The sequence below is a fragment of the Elephantulus edwardii genome, unplaced genomic scaffold, assembly GCF_000299155.1.
Source record: "Elephantulus edwardii isolate Elephantulus edwardi_28Jun2011 unplaced genomic scaffold, EleEdw1.0 scaffold00015, whole genome shotgun sequence".
Classification (NCBI taxonomy): Eukaryota; Metazoa; Chordata; class Mammalia; order Macroscelidea; family Macroscelididae; genus Elephantulus; species Elephantulus edwardii.
The window spans coordinates 4,276,019-4,291,438 of NW_006399765.1; the positions used below are offsets into that span (position 1 = coordinate 4,276,019).

The 15,420-nt window shown below is 49.4% G+C and overlaps 1 protein-coding gene across 1 annotated transcript; it reads left to right on the plus strand.

The window, feature by feature from the left end:
- Positions 1-6,551: 6,551 nt before the first annotated feature.
- On the plus strand, positions 6,552-12,382 carry LOC102848328. The gene is made up of 4 exons (XM_006881419.1): positions 6,552-6,633; positions 7,779-7,943; positions 11,777-11,908; positions 12,246-12,382. The coding sequence occupies exons 1-4, from the start codon at positions 6,552-6,554 to the stop codon at positions 12,380-12,382; spliced, it is 516 nt and encodes a 171-aa protein (XP_006881481.1).
- Positions 12,383-15,420: the final 3,038 nt, after the last annotated feature.

A 15,420-nucleotide genomic window follows, 5' to 3' on the forward strand; every position in this document is an offset into this window, starting at 1 on the left:
CTTTGGCCACTTTGAATCAGATAATCACATGGTATACTATGCTGGGAAAGAAAAACCAGAAGAATGGTGTTGCATTCATAATAAAAAAGTCAATTTCAAGTTCTATCCTGAAATACAATGTTGTGAATGGTAGGATATTATACACATGCACACAAAGAAGACCTGTTAATAGGACTATTATTCAAATATATGTTCCCATATCTAGAGCCAAAGGAAGAAATTAAAAAAAATTACAAATTTTGCAGTCCAAAATTGACCAACTATGCATTCAAGATTCATTAATGATAATTGGTGACTGGAATGCAGAAGTTGGAAATAATGAAGAAAGAATAGGAGTCTGAAAATGGCTTGGTGACAGAAATGAGGCTGGAACAGCAAATTTGCACATGGACCTCACCTGATGGGCTGCATAGGAATCAGATTAACCAGATCTGTAGAAGGAATCGTTGGAGAAGCTCAATATCAGCAATCAAAACTTGGCCAGGAGCGGATTGTGAGTCAGAGTATCAATTACTCACATTCATGTTCAAATTGAGGCTGAAGACAATTAAAACGAGTACACAAGAACCAAAATATAATCTTGAATCAGTTCCATCAGAATTTAAAAATAATCTTAAGAATAGTTTTGAGACAACAATGAATGAATGAAAATCTAATTTATCTAATCATAATTACAATAAAGATTTTATTTTAAAAATACGTTAAAAACAAAAAATGGAAAGATTAGGATGCGGGATTGGAGAGGCAGAGCCAGGTGACAGACAAGGTGCAAGGGTTGGAACTGAAAAGGGAGGGTGACTGGAGGTGTAGTTCAGAAGCGTGACCTGTGAAGGCGGGACCGAGCTGATGGACAGGGCCGGACATCCGGGGCGGAGCTAGGGAAAGGGTGTGGCACAGCTGGAGTCTGGGATGAATGACAGTGAGGGCAGGGCGGGGCGGGGCCAGAGATGCCCAGAGGAGGGGAGGACAGGTGAAGGCAATGTCCGGAGTGGCAAGGGCAAGGGCAAGGGCAGGTTCGAGGCCAGGGCGGTAAAGAAGGGATTTTTCAGGGTGAGTGACAGGCTGAGCTGGAAGTCGAGTCGCGCCGTGTGGGGCGCGAGAAAACCACTGGGAAGGGGTTAGGGGGAAACGGCTGAAGGCTGTACTGCTCAGGGAGCGGGGAGGGACAGGTGGCAGCTCCAGGACAGAGAAGGTGAGAGATGCAGGGACATAAATGACGACAACGCAACATGAGGGATAAAGCAGGTGGCAGGAGCAGGACTAGAGACCACCTACCTATGGGTGGGGCAATACATCTTTTAATTTCCTGGCTGCTGGTGCTGAGAGTGTTGATTGTGGAGCCAAGTAAACTAAAGCTGTTAACAATCTCAGTCTCTTCACCATCTATCATGATGCTGACAACCGGTCCAGTGGTGAGAATCCTTGTTTTCTTGATGTTGAGCTTCAATCCATATTGAAGACTGCAATCTTTGACCTTCTGCAGCAAGCGCTTCAGGTCCTCCTCAGTTTCAGCAAACAGGGTTGTGTTAGCTGCATAACGCAGACTGTTGATGAGTCTTCCTCCAATCCTGATGTCACATTTCTCCTCACAGAGTCCAGCCTCCTGGATAATCTGTTCTGTGTATAGATTGAAAAGCCAGGTCTCTGTGATTCCAAGGTACATAACAACAACAACATGGGTGGAGCAGGAGGATTAGTGTAGTGAGTTGTTGTTGTGTACCATCCAGTGGGAACCAACACATAGCTGACCCTCCAGGGGGTTTTCAGGGGCAGGAAATCGCAGGAGAGGACATTGTCCATCCTGACCCAGAGTAGCTGGCAGATTCGAACCTCAATACCTTCGAGATAGCAGCACAGACTTTCACCACAAATGGCAGAGATTAACGTATGAATGATATCCAGAGAGGCGGGCCCCAAAGAGACCTTTTGCGTCAGCTCTCCAAGGATTCTTCCAACTGGACACCGGCAACCTCAAGCCTTTGGGGTGAGGGGTGGGTTGTGATTGTGGGTCCGATCACTAGGTCAGTCCCGCCTGCTCCCAGGGTGTCTATCTTGGAGAAAATTGGTGCAAAGAGAACAGCAGGAGCCAAACCAAAGGTCCAGTCCCAGGGAAATTCAGCCACAGGCGTCCACCACCCCCGGTCACCCTGTGATAACTGTTTTCCCGGTAGGGCCAGGTAGCTCGCCATCTCATGGCAGCCCTGGGAGGCGCTGGTTTGGAACCACCTCCAGTCCCCTTCCCAGATGCTCCCTGGTGGCTGCAGGCCATTATGTGCCCTCTTCTGAGCCTGCACGCGGCACCTTCAGGACACCGGTGGGGCTGCCTGTCACCCTACAAGCTCAACGCCTCTAGATCACAGAGCCCTGTCAGGCGGGCAGTAAACCCACATTCCTGCAGCCCTAGCGTGGCAGGCCTCGCCCTCCGGACCCCACCCTCCAGGCTCACTCACCTAGTTCTCGGACACCTGGCCCCGCCCACCCTGCTCCCGGGTTACAGGCCCTGCCCCTGCATGTGAGTCTCCGCCCTCTTTATTAACCCCGCCTCTCCATCATCCCACACTCCCAATATTTGACTCTCTTCCACCCCTTACCAGATCGCGTCCCTTAAAAAGTTTCCCTGTTCCCTAAAAATGTATTTTTAAAAAAACAACAAAACAGCTCTAAAAAAAAAAAAAAGTTTCCCTGGGCTCCAAAGAGGCCAGTGGTAGGAAGTCCATGGCACTCTGTCCAGCATGTCTTTTTTTTTTTCTTTTTTCTTTTTAAGCATGTCTTTTTAGTTTCGCTTTCTGGGCCCAGTTTCTGGCTTGGGCAGGACAGAGGTGGTGGGTTCTGCATAAATCTGCGAACCTGGACGGTGGGGTCGGTGGGCACAATTCTGAGACCATGGCTCAAGTCTGTCCACAAACTCTCAGGAGCTCCTGAAAGTGACCAAGCTCAGTGCGAGCTGCCCCACAGATAGTCGGAGCTCTGGGCCTGAGAGAAAGGGACAGGCCTGCAGTCTGTTGCACTCACATGCAATGCCTACTCCTAAACCCCTTCTGGATAGAAGCGTCTGTCTACTTCTAGGTTCGGGACAACGAGACGAGACGCTACTCTGCGTCCTCCAGCAGCGACGTGATGCTGGAGATCAATCACGAGCCACCCGAGGTCCCGCCCAACTCACCATCCGCAGGCCCAGGCGTGTGCTGTGACAGATGTTCCCTGTCATAGCATCACCCCGCATCTGGGGCTTGGAGTTCCCACAGGGGCGGGGATGGGAGAGGACAAGGAAGAACAGAAGGTTCGGTGCCTTTCCTTAGGGCAAGGAGCCTGAAAAGATGAAGGGACAGATGAGACATGGAACTAGTGCTGCCCAGTCACCCGGGGAGACTGGACGTTCACTCGGGTAGAGGCACACCCTCACCTCCAGGGGCCGCCTGCCTGACTCTGAGAATATCTGGCAAGAAGACTAAAAGGCGGACAAGTCCTCAAAGTGCCTGAGGAGGGTTTTCCTCTGCCCTTTGTCCACACTGTTCAGGGTTGGAGGGAAGAAACCGCCCTCTTGGAAGTTATCTTTCGCATATCTTAAATTTCCTTCCTGGGGCTGAGTGACCACTAGAGGGCGCCAGAGCACTCTGGAGCATGCATAGCTAGTCCTGGGCTCTGGGTGGCGGTATGGGGTCTCCTGAAGAGAAAGATTGCCCAACTGCCTTTGTAGAGCTGTGTCTGTCCTTCCTGGGGCCCAGAAAGGAGGTGACAGGGCTCCTGCAACCCTAGAATCTCCCCAGCCCATTCCTCTGAGATTCTCTTCTTCTCCCAGGCTCATTTTAACCAAGGACTAAAATATCTCCCTCCAGACATTGCCTGGATCTGGTTCTAGTTACCTCACTGGTCTATGGGAGTTCTGATGGGTTGGGTAGGAGCTGGGCACACCACATATGCCCAGAGTCGAGTCGTAAGATCTAGAAACACCAGTTCCAGGCCACAGTTTTTACTCATCAGCCCCCCACCCCCCACCCCATCAGTATGCTAACCATCTCAGATCACACTGACCAAAGGCATGCCTTCCTGGATTTGAGCACATTTCCCTGGCTTACCTTTAGTGACTTCACATTGTCTTTAGAATAATATCCAAGGTCTTCAACAAGCCCATGGGGCCCTGCTTTGTGGTCCAGCCCGGCACCATCTTGCCTCTTCCTCTTGCCTCCCTCTCCCTCATGAGACACTGGACAAACTGGTCATTCTTCTGTTCTTTCAGCATGCTGTGTATGCTTGCCTCAGGACCTGTTCACCAGTCATTCCTTCTGCCTAGATGTGAATTCTACAGAATAGAAGAGCAGGGGCAGTCAGGGTTTACTCATATCTCATTATCTTTAAATGGTTACCAGGTAAGCAACAGTACTGTAAGAACCTCTCTGGTAGTTCAAATCCACCAGCAACCCCCTGAGAGAAAGATGGGTAATCTCCTGTGCGATTTACAGCCTCAGAAACCCAATGGAGGGTCAGCTACGAGTCAGTTCTGACAGGAGAGCAGGGAATTTTAGAGTTTTTGGTTCTGGCTCCTGGTTCCTCACTTGTGTCTGAGAACTGTGCTCTATACACTTCTCTGTAGCTGATTTTTCAGGACATCACCAGGGTTTTCTCCGGACGCACTTCTAGGGAGACTCAAGCCTCCAATCTTTAACAGTGGAGCTTGAGCATTCACTGTTTACACCCTCCAAAGACACCACCACCACCACCACCTACCACATCCAGAACAACAACAAAACCCACCACCGTTGGGTCAATGCAGACTCAGTGGAAGGCAGACTTCCATTGGGTCTCCATGCTTTACACAAAGGGAATGCTCTGCTTTCTCTCTTGAAGTGACTGATGGATTTGGACCGCTGACATTTAAGATTAGCAGCACCATATGTAACAGACTGCACCACTAGGGCTTCCTACAGCTGCAATTGATCATAATAAATCGTTCTTGAGTAAACTTGTCTGATGCTTTTCTGATAACAAATCCCCTTGACAGCAGCCCTGTGAGGTAGCAACTCATTAGGTTCCCTTTCACAGAAACAAAAACGGGCGCATAGAGGTTCTTTGTTGGAGGCCACACAGAAAAGATCTGAACTCCAGCAGTTCTCTCTCCCTTGGTATAGGAGGAAAGGTATTTCACAGGCCACCTCTCAAATCCATGCAGGCTTCCTGGAAGAGGTGGCATGCCCGGGCTGGCTGGCAGATTTGATTCTGAAAGGGCTGAAAGAGTATTCCAGGTGGAGGGGAGATCAATGAGCCAAGGTCTGTAGGCAGGAGATCCTGAGGGCTGAGTCAGTGGGGAAATGAGAGTTGGGGACAATGCTGGCCAACCTAAGCTGTCATGGAGGGTCTCCAGAGGCAGGACTCTCAGGGGTGAAATTGAGGAGAGAGTCGCTCTGTGATCCCTTTCCCCATCCCTCCCCGACCCCAGGCTGTGGCCCCCAGGGACGTGAACTGGGTGCTCCCACGCCAGAGGAGGCAGGACGTTCCCACGAGGGGGCAGCCCTAGGGCGAGCTGGGGGGCGGGCCCGGGGGCGGGCGCTGTGCTGGGGTCCGTAACACAGACCGTTCTCCATTACTCATTCTGCCGACTTTGGGTCGTCTCTGTCACGCTATCTCCACACGCCTTGGAGGAGAGGTGAGAGCCCCACGCTGCTCAGACCACTCGCTACTTGGAACCCTGCTTCCGACACCCGGTCAGACCCCTGTGGTCACTGTCCTGGGGAGAGGGGGGAACTTCTGGTAGGGCAGCGTTGGGACTTCTTGGGAGTTGTCCTCTGTTCTCATGTAAGGCAACATCTCAATTCCCAAATACAGGTGTAAGGCGCCCCCGCTATCGTATCGTATGTGATGATAATTTGGGGGCGTCTAGCTCTCCCCTGGTTGGGCACCCCTTTCTCTTCTGGAAATAAAATGCCCCCTTCCTTTCCCCAGCTGCGTGCTTCACGCCCACCCTCGACCTGGTGACTTGGTCCGGTCCCACCCTTGCTTCTAAAATCTCTCCCCACCCCCATAGGATGCTGGGCCCTGAGATGCCCCTGCAGGATGAGGGGCTGAACTGCTCCCCCACCAGATGCAGCAGCAGGCTCTCCAGCACGTAGGCAGCCAATTAGTGGGAAGAGATGAGGCCCAGACCTTCTGGCCAGAGGCTTAGCAGATGGCCCTGCTAGGAAGGGCTATGGTTCCAGGACAGGCTCCCTCCCGACCAGAGTCTCACCAATTTCTTCTGGGGACAGACACCTGAGGGAAGTCTCTGGCCTGAGCTGGAACCCAGGTCCCAGCCCCAAACTCTCAGTGCCTGCTCCAAGAGCACGGCCTCCTCTGGCTTCCCAGAGTGAACTGAGATTCCAGGAGGGGGATCTGAATGCCTAGGAGTCCCACCTCTGTGCAAAGAAAATGACAAGGCTCAGGAGGCAAGAAAGAGCGGGGCCTTGACATTCTTGGGCACCCTCCCTGCTTTTTCTGGGAAGGAAGGTTTCACAGTGCGGTTTGGGGATAGGAGGGGTAGGGAATCCTGGGGATAGAATTCATACACTTGCATACCCCAGATGGCCTCCAGAGCTGCATGGAACCCGGTGCTCAGAAAAAGATGGCTCAGAGTTCAAGAGGTACACAACCCAGGAGATGCAGGTAAGACCTGGGCCCCTGCCTCTCATCAGAGCTCCAGGCTAGGGGCCAAGAGAGACCTATCTGCAGGTCGCCCCTTCCTGCTACCTGGTGTCTTTCCCCAAAGCACTTTCCACAGTCCTTCTCCTTGGACCTGGACCAAGTTCTTTCAGGAAATAGAGCCTGCAGGGTGAGCAACCTCTCTACTCAAGCCTCTGGGGACTGCTCCCAAACCTCAGGCCTCTGCGTCCCTTGTGTTCTGAGACAGTGTTGACAGAATCTTGACCCGGAGTCCTCATTTTCAAACCATAGTGTCAGTGCTCTTTAGAAGAAAGAGTCCTAAAGCAGGAGAAACTTTAGCCCGATAACAGAAAGGCCTTCCAGACCTTTAGAAAAATAAGAGCAATAACATTTAGAGTCCATACTGTGGGTCTGGTGGCACAGTGGTTAAGTAAGTACTTGGCTGCTTAAATAAAGGTCAGTGGTTCAAACTCACTAGCTGTTCTGTAGGAGAAAGATGTGGCAGTCTGTTTCCATAAATATTATACCTTCAGAAATCCTATGGGGTGGTTCTACCCTGTCCTAGAGACAACATGAGAGTTGGCCTCACTCTGATAAACGTTTTTCAGGGATTAACATAATAAGATGTCAGTCACAACAGTTCTCTGAGGCGAATGTTGTAACATTATCTTCATTTCTCAGATGGATAAACTGAGGCCCCAAGAGCTTGTTACTAAAAGACCCAAGACCTCTTGCCTAAGGCAATTCTAATGCCGCTGGTCAAGGGGATATAAGAATGCCTCTGGACATCTCTGATGTCAATAAGCAGGGAAACCTTTATTAAGACCACCTCCTTGTGTCCAGCCTTATTCTACGCATGCAGGAGACCCACAGGACCCCTTGGGGCTTATACCTGGCGCTGGCCCTTCCTGTGTTGTGAATTCCAGCAGGGTAGTTAGCTGCTCCATTTCCTTACCATCTGGGGCCACAATCTCACCTGGCTCGGAGTGAGTCTGAGGAGAGGAGGTGGAGAACACCTGGTGGCCTTAGAGTGCTTCCTGGCAGACAACAGCTCTCAGAGAAACTACAGCCCTCTTTCTTAAAAGCATGGCCAGTGCCAGCGTGTGCCAGTGGCAGGCGGGACTTAGCTCCTTCCCTTGTGCCCACAGCCAAAAGTGAGAGGAAGATGCCGCCCTACGTCAGTTACCATGCGCAGCGCTCCTACCCGATGCCAGATGAGCCCTTCTGCACCAAGCTCACCGCAGAGCAGCAGGCACTGAAGGAGAAGGAGAAGGGCAGCTGGACCCAGTTGACTCATGCTGAGAAAGTGGCCTGTAAGTGTCAGAGGCTGGATGGGGGGGAGAGAGAGTATCTGAACTCCAAACCAAGAGAGAGAGAGAGAGACAGACAGACAGACAGACAGAGAGACAGTGACACAGAGAGAGACAGAGACAGAGAGAATCTGAACTCCAAACCCCTTGAAGGTCAATCCAAAGAATTCATGACTCATTCTCTCACATACAATTCAGCAGCTCCTAATTATGCACAGCTGGGCAATCCTGGGAACACAGCTGAATCACCAGGTGACTCCTGCCCTCAGGGTGTTCTCAGTCCAATGGAGGAAACCATATAGACCCCCTAACTGGAATTCAGGATGTCTGGTGTGGTCAGGATGGGATGGGGTGGGTATCAGGGTATCAGGGGTGGGGTTAGATGAGGAGGGCCCAAAGGGGAAAGGGAGGGAATCCTGATGGGCTTCCCAGAGGAGGGCATGTTCCAGTTCACCTTGGGGGCTGAGGGAGGGCACTGCCAGGCAGTGGAAGCAGCATAGGGGCAGGAGTGTGGTGGGCTGATAGGCATCACCGAGTGGTACAGGGAATGCTGGAGCTGAGGGAGACAGAGGAGGTGGCTCTGGGGACAGGGACTGGAAACTGGGGGGCTAGAAGGATTCAAGTCCCCAAGCCCTGCCCACTAGAGGTGTCCCTATGATGATATTTGTGCCCTTGGATCCAGCGTGACTGCCAGCATTAGGGGATTCTCTGGTGGAGAGACATTCATGATTATCACACTCATTCATTCTACAACTTAGAGGCATGTACTGCAGTGCCAGGCACTGGGAGCATAGATGCAGGCAAGCTGGCTCTCCTCACCCTGTGAGCTCCCATTGCCAGCCCTCTCTCCTCTTTTCCTTCTCAGCTCTCTTCAGCGTCTTGGTCTCTTTGTCTGCATCTACCTCAGAAATGGATAGTACCTCTCCTTTTTTATTTTATCATAATCACACACACACACACACACACACACACACACACACACAGAGTGAAGTATTATCAAGCACAATCCTGTGCATTTACCAGGTCACTTCTGTGCAGGTTGAGGGCATGCACAGCAGGAGACTGCCCCTCCTTCTCTAGCAGAGAATCTGGTGGATTCGAATCGTGTGCCTCTGGAATTGCAGTGCAGCTTCTTGCCACTAGGCCACCAGAGCTTGATATATTAGGGGAATATATTTTCCTTTCTGCCCCCACTCCAGTTCGCTTTTCTCTTTGAAAAAAAAATATCTTCAATTGTCATACAATTCCTCACTCCCATTCCAGTCCACTTTACTACACTGCTCTTATTATGGACCGTTGTCATGCAAGTAATACCTAACCATATATTCCTTTTAAACAGTTCTTTCCATCATCTGTTTCAATGCATTGTGCATTATTTATCCTCTTTTCTTAGTTTCCCCCCCAATACTGATGTCAGTCCTATTTTACAACAGTGGCACTGTGCATTATTTGTCCTTTTGTGACTGAGATATTTCACTCAGCATAATGTCACCCAGGGTCACCCATTTTGTATATTTCATGAGTTCTTTGTTTTTCAGTGCTGCATAGTACTCCATTGTCTGAATATACCACAGCATCTCTATCCATTCATTTGTTGAGGGGCACTTCTGTTGTTTCCATATTTTTGCTGTTGTGAATAACACAGCAATAAACATGAGTGTTCATATATCTGCTTGGGTGGCAGTTCTGGTTTTTTAGGGTATATTCCCACTAGTGGAATTGCTGGGTCAAGTGATATTTCTATTTACAACTTTTTGAGAAAGTGCCATACAGTCTTTCATAGTGGTTGCACCATTTTACACTCCCACCAACAGTGAATAAGGGTTCCAGTTTCTCCACTACCTCGCCAGCATTTGTTTGTTGCTCTGTTGAGTTTTGTTATTCTTACTGGGGTGAGATGATATCTCATAGTTTGGACGATATTTTAAAAGGAACTGTGGTGAATATTTCCCTTCCACTAAGCTCCTGGGAAAAAGTGCCTGTGTTTCCAGAGTGTGGAGTGCGCACACGCAAGCCCGTGGTCAGTGTGTAGTCTCTTCTCTTCCTGCCGGACCCCCTCGTCTTCTCTTCTGCACTTTGACCTTTCACTTTATAATACAATCATCCAGGTGGGCTGCTAACTTCCAGACAGCTTCTTATGGGAGAAAATGAGAATTTATTTCACCTCAGCTTCAGTTTGTTGAGTTTGAACACGGGTGGTGTGAGCCAACATCTTCTGGTTACTGGATGGGTTAAGGCACAATCGGCAGGAGGAACAGGGAGGTGGCCTGGCTCACCTAAGAGGCGGGACACGTACCAAGAAAACAACCAGGTTGGTGAGGAGCTGGGGTTGTTGTATTAGAGTAATAATAATAATATCAGCCACTGTTTATTTAATGTTTATTAGACAAGCCCAGCATTGGTGGAGCCAGGTGGGTCTGATCCCAGAGTGGATCAGGGCGGTGTGAGAAGTTCCTGGTTGTGCTCAAGTCACAGGCATTTTAAGAGATTGACTGATCTGCTTTGAGCTTATCTGGGGAGTGAATCTTTGAGTCATTCCCTGGAATCCCAGTCTGGGGAAGCTAAGTGTGATCACCACAGTTGATGTCATGTCACCCAGTGCAGTAACTCACGCTGGGGGGCAGAGCGGTCTTGTCCCACCTAATGCAGGGCTGAGTGCTGCCTCCTCCTAGGTTGTCCTCAGCCCCTCCCACCTACCACTGACCATAGATCATCCCTGTTCCATGGTAGGTTCTGTGGCCCACCGGTCAGCACCTTGACTGGTGGGTGATGGTGACCGACTGCTGTACTGGGTGCTGGGTGATACCAGTCCTAGTGACACTCCTGCCCTAGGGTCCCCTCTTGTGGTACCAGCCAGCCCACCACCACTGCCTCAAATCCTGGGGTCATTTCTGTTTCTCTCCAGCTGGTGGTGTACGGTTGTGTAGTCTGTCCCAAGTTCCTGAATTCCCCTAGTGACAGCACTTGACCAGCATCATAAAATCTAGGAAAAAGAGGGACAGTGGCAAGGGTAGGCGTGTCCTCCAGGAAAACATTTCCAAGGCCAAAACAAAGCAAATGATCAAACCCAACTGTCATTGAGTTCATGCTGACAGAGTAGAGCTGTCTGGAGGGGTCCCAAAGACATCATCTTTACAGAAGCCAACTGCCACGTCTTTCTCGTACAAAGCAGCTGGTGGATTCTAACTGCCAGCCTTTTCTTAACAGCCAGGCACTTAACCACTGCACCACCAGGACTTCTTGTTCCTAGTCCACAGCTCCAAATTGGCACAGCTTATAGTTTAGATTCCTTGCTTTGACATTCAAGGCCTTTCAGGCCCTGCCCCATCAGCCCCACAACTCCATGCCCTGGCTGATGTCCAAATAGACCCTGTGAATGCCACACCAACCCCACAGCTTTGCTCTCCTTTATTCCAACCCACAATCCGCTGAGAAATCTCCTCCAAACCCCAGTTTTACTTTGTCTCCCCCATCTCTTTGCTTGAATGCTCTCCTCATTCCCCCACGTGGTTGCTCAGCCTGCAATATCTCTCTCTCTCTCTGAAGTCAATCTTTTGAGGGCTTTCTCTGAGAACTGCAGTCATGGCATTTGTTCTTTCATTTATGCTGGAAGTACTGAGTAGGAAGGCCAAGCGTTGAAGCAGGTGATGATGAAGTTATGGCGAGTAAGAGTACTTGTTCAACTGCCGTTTATAAAGAGCCCCTCATCCCTCAGTATCAATGAGCATTGGTTCCAGGACCCTCACTGAATAAATTGCATTTGCTGTGGGGGTGAGGAGGTGAAGGATCCTTGGGCAGATGCACCTGATGCCCCTTCCCCTGCTCCCTGTCTCCAGTGTACCGACTCCAGTTCAACGAGACATTTGCAGAGATGAACCGGCGCTCCAATGAGTGGAAGACAGTGATAGGCAGCGTCGTCTTCTTCATCGGATTGACGGCCCTGCTGATTTGGTGGCAGCGGGTCTATGGTGAGTGGGTGACCCGGCTGCAGGTCTGAGCCACATCCCTCCAGCCACATCCTGCAGCCAGGCTCTTAGGGAAACGAGACTTGCACCCATCTGACCCTAACCCCATTAGGGAGCAGAAGAAATGATCTCAGAATGGGATTTTAAGGAAATAACCTCTGGATTCTGACCTCAGTTCCACCTTAGACTTCACTCTGGGTCTTGGGCCACGTTGTCGCATGGGGTGATGGGAGGGGTGAAGGGAGCTCCTCAAGGCAGGAGCAATGTGTCTGGGGACTCAGGCACTGGGGGTAGCAGTCCAGGCAGGGTCCTGAGCTGCCTCTGGGTTCCCCCCTCACAGTGTTGCCGGAGAAACCCTTCACTCTGAAAGACGACCAGAAGGCCCAGCAACTGCAGCGCATCCTGGACATGAAGAGGAACCCTGTGCAAGGCCTGGCTGCCCGGTGGGACTATGACAAGAAGGAGTGGAAGAAGTGACAGTGCCCTGCAGGCCATCTGCCCCACAGTCCCCCCTCTGACAGCCCCACCTCTGCCCTTCTTCACCTCAATAAAACTTGGGCCTGTCTGTTCTCTTCTCCCTCGTATTTACACCTCAGTCTTTATAATAAAGTGTCTGGGTGGAAAACATTGGTGGTTCATATCCATTCACTAATCCCACAGAAGAAAATCCTGGTGGTCTTCTGAAAGATTACAGTCTTCAAATGGGAACTGACTTGCCAGTGATAGTTTTGGTCTCAGTTTCTTTTCAGTCTTTACCTGGCACCTAAATTAAGTAGCTTAGTAGATGAAGGGCATGAATAGGCCAATTTCCAAACTCATAGAGTTAACCAAGGAGGGCTTCCTGGAGGAGTGGTGGCATAGGCTCAGCCATAAAGAATAGGTGAGATTAGGAAAGGCAGATTTGTGAAGGGGAGGCATTCCATGTGGAAGGAATGGCTTAAGCAAAGGCAAGGACAAGCTTTCATTCAGTCACCAGACACATGCTTACTTTTAAAAGTTTTTATTTTATATTGATTTGCATATAAAATTTACATACATTGTGTCTCACACTTTGCTTCATTCACATCGTGGACACATGTTTACTGAACACAGAGGCAGCTGTGAACTAGATAAAGTCTTGGAGGAGGAGACATTCCAGCAGAGGAGGGAAGGACCTAAGTATAATATGTTGTATATTATATGGTGATAAGAAATAAAAGCCAGCTGGGTAAATGGAGTTAAAGGCAGGGAGGGATGGAAGGTAATATGGGAAGACCTTTGAGCGGAAATGACATTTGAGAAAAGGACCAAATGACATAAAGGAACCATCAGTTGTCTGAATGATTTCGGTCTTACTAGGTTGTTCCTTTCTCAGAGACCAAATTTTGTTATTATTTTCAGTTTGCTGTTGGCTTTTCCAAGTTGCTGACTTCCTTGGCCCCAAGTCTAGGAGCCAAAGGAAAACTACCTATGGGGGGATCCCACACCTCCCTGCCTTTGTGCAGCTTTCAGAATCCCCTTATGTCTGTTTTGGACATTCTGTCCAGGGGTTTTCTTTTTGCAGCAAGGGTCTACTTCATTTTGCAGGAAGCAGAAAGCCAGCAATTCCTCTCCCTCTTAAATCTCTCTCTTTTAATCTATACTCTTTCTCTCTCTGCTTTTCCCTCTCTCCTTGCATTTCACAGCTTGAAGAAACTGGGTCATTTGTCCAGAGATCTGTCCTCCAGCTTGCATTTTGCTGATTGCAGGCACTTCGTTCTACCATTAGGACCCTCTGTCCCTGGTATTTGCCATAAATAGTGCCTAAGTTTAGAGGCTTGATCAGTCATTGGTTTGGTTTGAGGGCAGAATATTTTATTCTTGGTACTGAGTTTTTTAAAATTAGGAAGGGTATAAGTCAGGCTTGTATTCTCTCTCCTTACATTTCAATCTGTATGCTGAGCATATTATTTGAGAAGCTAGACTCTATGAAGAGAAATGTTACATCAGGATTGGAGGGAAACTCATCAATAACCTGCACTATGCAGATTTTACAACCTTGCTTGCTGAAAGTGAGGAGGGCTTGAAGCACTTGTTGCAGAAAATCAAAGAATGCAGCCTTCAATATGAATTGCATCTATGTAAAAAAAGACAGATTCTCACCACTGGACCGATAGGCAATATCATGATAGAAGGAGAAAAGGTTGAAACTGTCAACAACTTGATCTTATTTGGATCCACAATTAACACCCCTGGTCCCAGCAGTCAGGAAATCAGGAGATGTATTGCACTGGAAAAGTCTGCAGTTAGGGATCTCTCCAAATCATCGAGGAGTGATGACGTCAGTTTGAAGATTAAGGTGTGTCTGATTCAGGCCCTGATCTTTCCAATCACTTCCTATACATCTGAGAGCTGGACAATGACGAAGGATGACAGAAGAAGAACTGATACCTTTGAGCTGTGTTGTTGGAGAGCTAAACATCCCATGGACAGCCAAAAAAGCAAACAAATATGTCTTGGAGAGGGTGCAGCCAGAATGCTCTTTGGAGGCAAAGATGATGAGGCTTCCCCTCACATACTTCAGACATGTTGCTAGGAGGGGCTATTCCTTGGAGAGGGACATGATGCTGGAAAGGTAGAAGGCTGGTGGAGGAAGGGAAGACCTTTGACCAGGTGGATTGACACAGTGACTGCCACAATGGGCTCTAATGTGTCAGGAAGTGTGAGGACGGCACAGGATAGGACAAGGTTCAGACCTGTTATTTACAGGGTCACTATGGGCCATACTCGACTTGATGGCACCTAACAAAGACTGAGTTCTTTGGCCAGGAGGCTCAGGATGCCTGGTTGTCTTCAGTCACCCTTAGCGATCCCTGCTGGTCATTGCACAGACTCATTAATTTACTTGGAGTACAGATGGTTTTCCAGTATATCAGATGGCAAATGCAATTACAGTTTCAGAGACGAAATTTCAAAGTGTGAGATATTTTTTTGTCTAGCAGATTGACAAAGATCAAAGCGTGTTGCAGATGTCTTGCCAGCACACACGAGGGCCAAACAGAGGTAGCTTCATTCACATGACGCCGGTGTTGACGGCATCTTGCAAAGTGACAAATGCGTATATGTACCCTTTGCCCCTTTGATTTGGCTTCTAGAAGTTTCTCCTGTGGAAGTACATACATGCATATACAGTGACGGATACATGGGGGTGTCTACGGCAGCAGTGTTTAGATTAGCAAGTTTCAGGCTGCCAACCTGTCTCGCCCTCAAGCCGAGTTTTCCAAGTGGTGTGCCACAAACAGATTCCAAGTTGTGGTAGACAATTGGTGCCCTCACCCCTCTGCTGCCTCGCCCTCGGTGGTCACCAGCAGTGTTTTGTCTGACACAGGCAGGAAGTGCCTGCTGTTAGGGCTACTAACCCCAGACGAGGCTCTCACCAAGTGAAAGATGGGAGTTGTTGAATAAATGCTTCCATCTTCTTGCCTCTCAGTGATGGAATTCAGAAGCAATTCCACCAGTCTTGCAAAGGATGCTATTGGGGAAGAGTCCCAGTACCA

Coding starts and splice junctions, on each gene's coding strand:
- LOC102848328 (XM_006881419.1), top strand. CDS start 6,552: ATGGCCTCCAGAGCTGCATGGAACCCGGTGCTCAGAAAAAGATGGCTC. Junction 6,634..7,778: donor ACACAACCCAGGAGATGCAG/GTAAGACCTGGG, acceptor TTGTGCCCACAG/CCAAAAGTGAGAGGAAGATG. Junction 11,909..12,245: donor TTGGTGGCAGCGGGTCTATG/GTGAGTGGGTGA, acceptor CCCCCCTCACAG/TGTTGCCGGAGAAACCCTTC.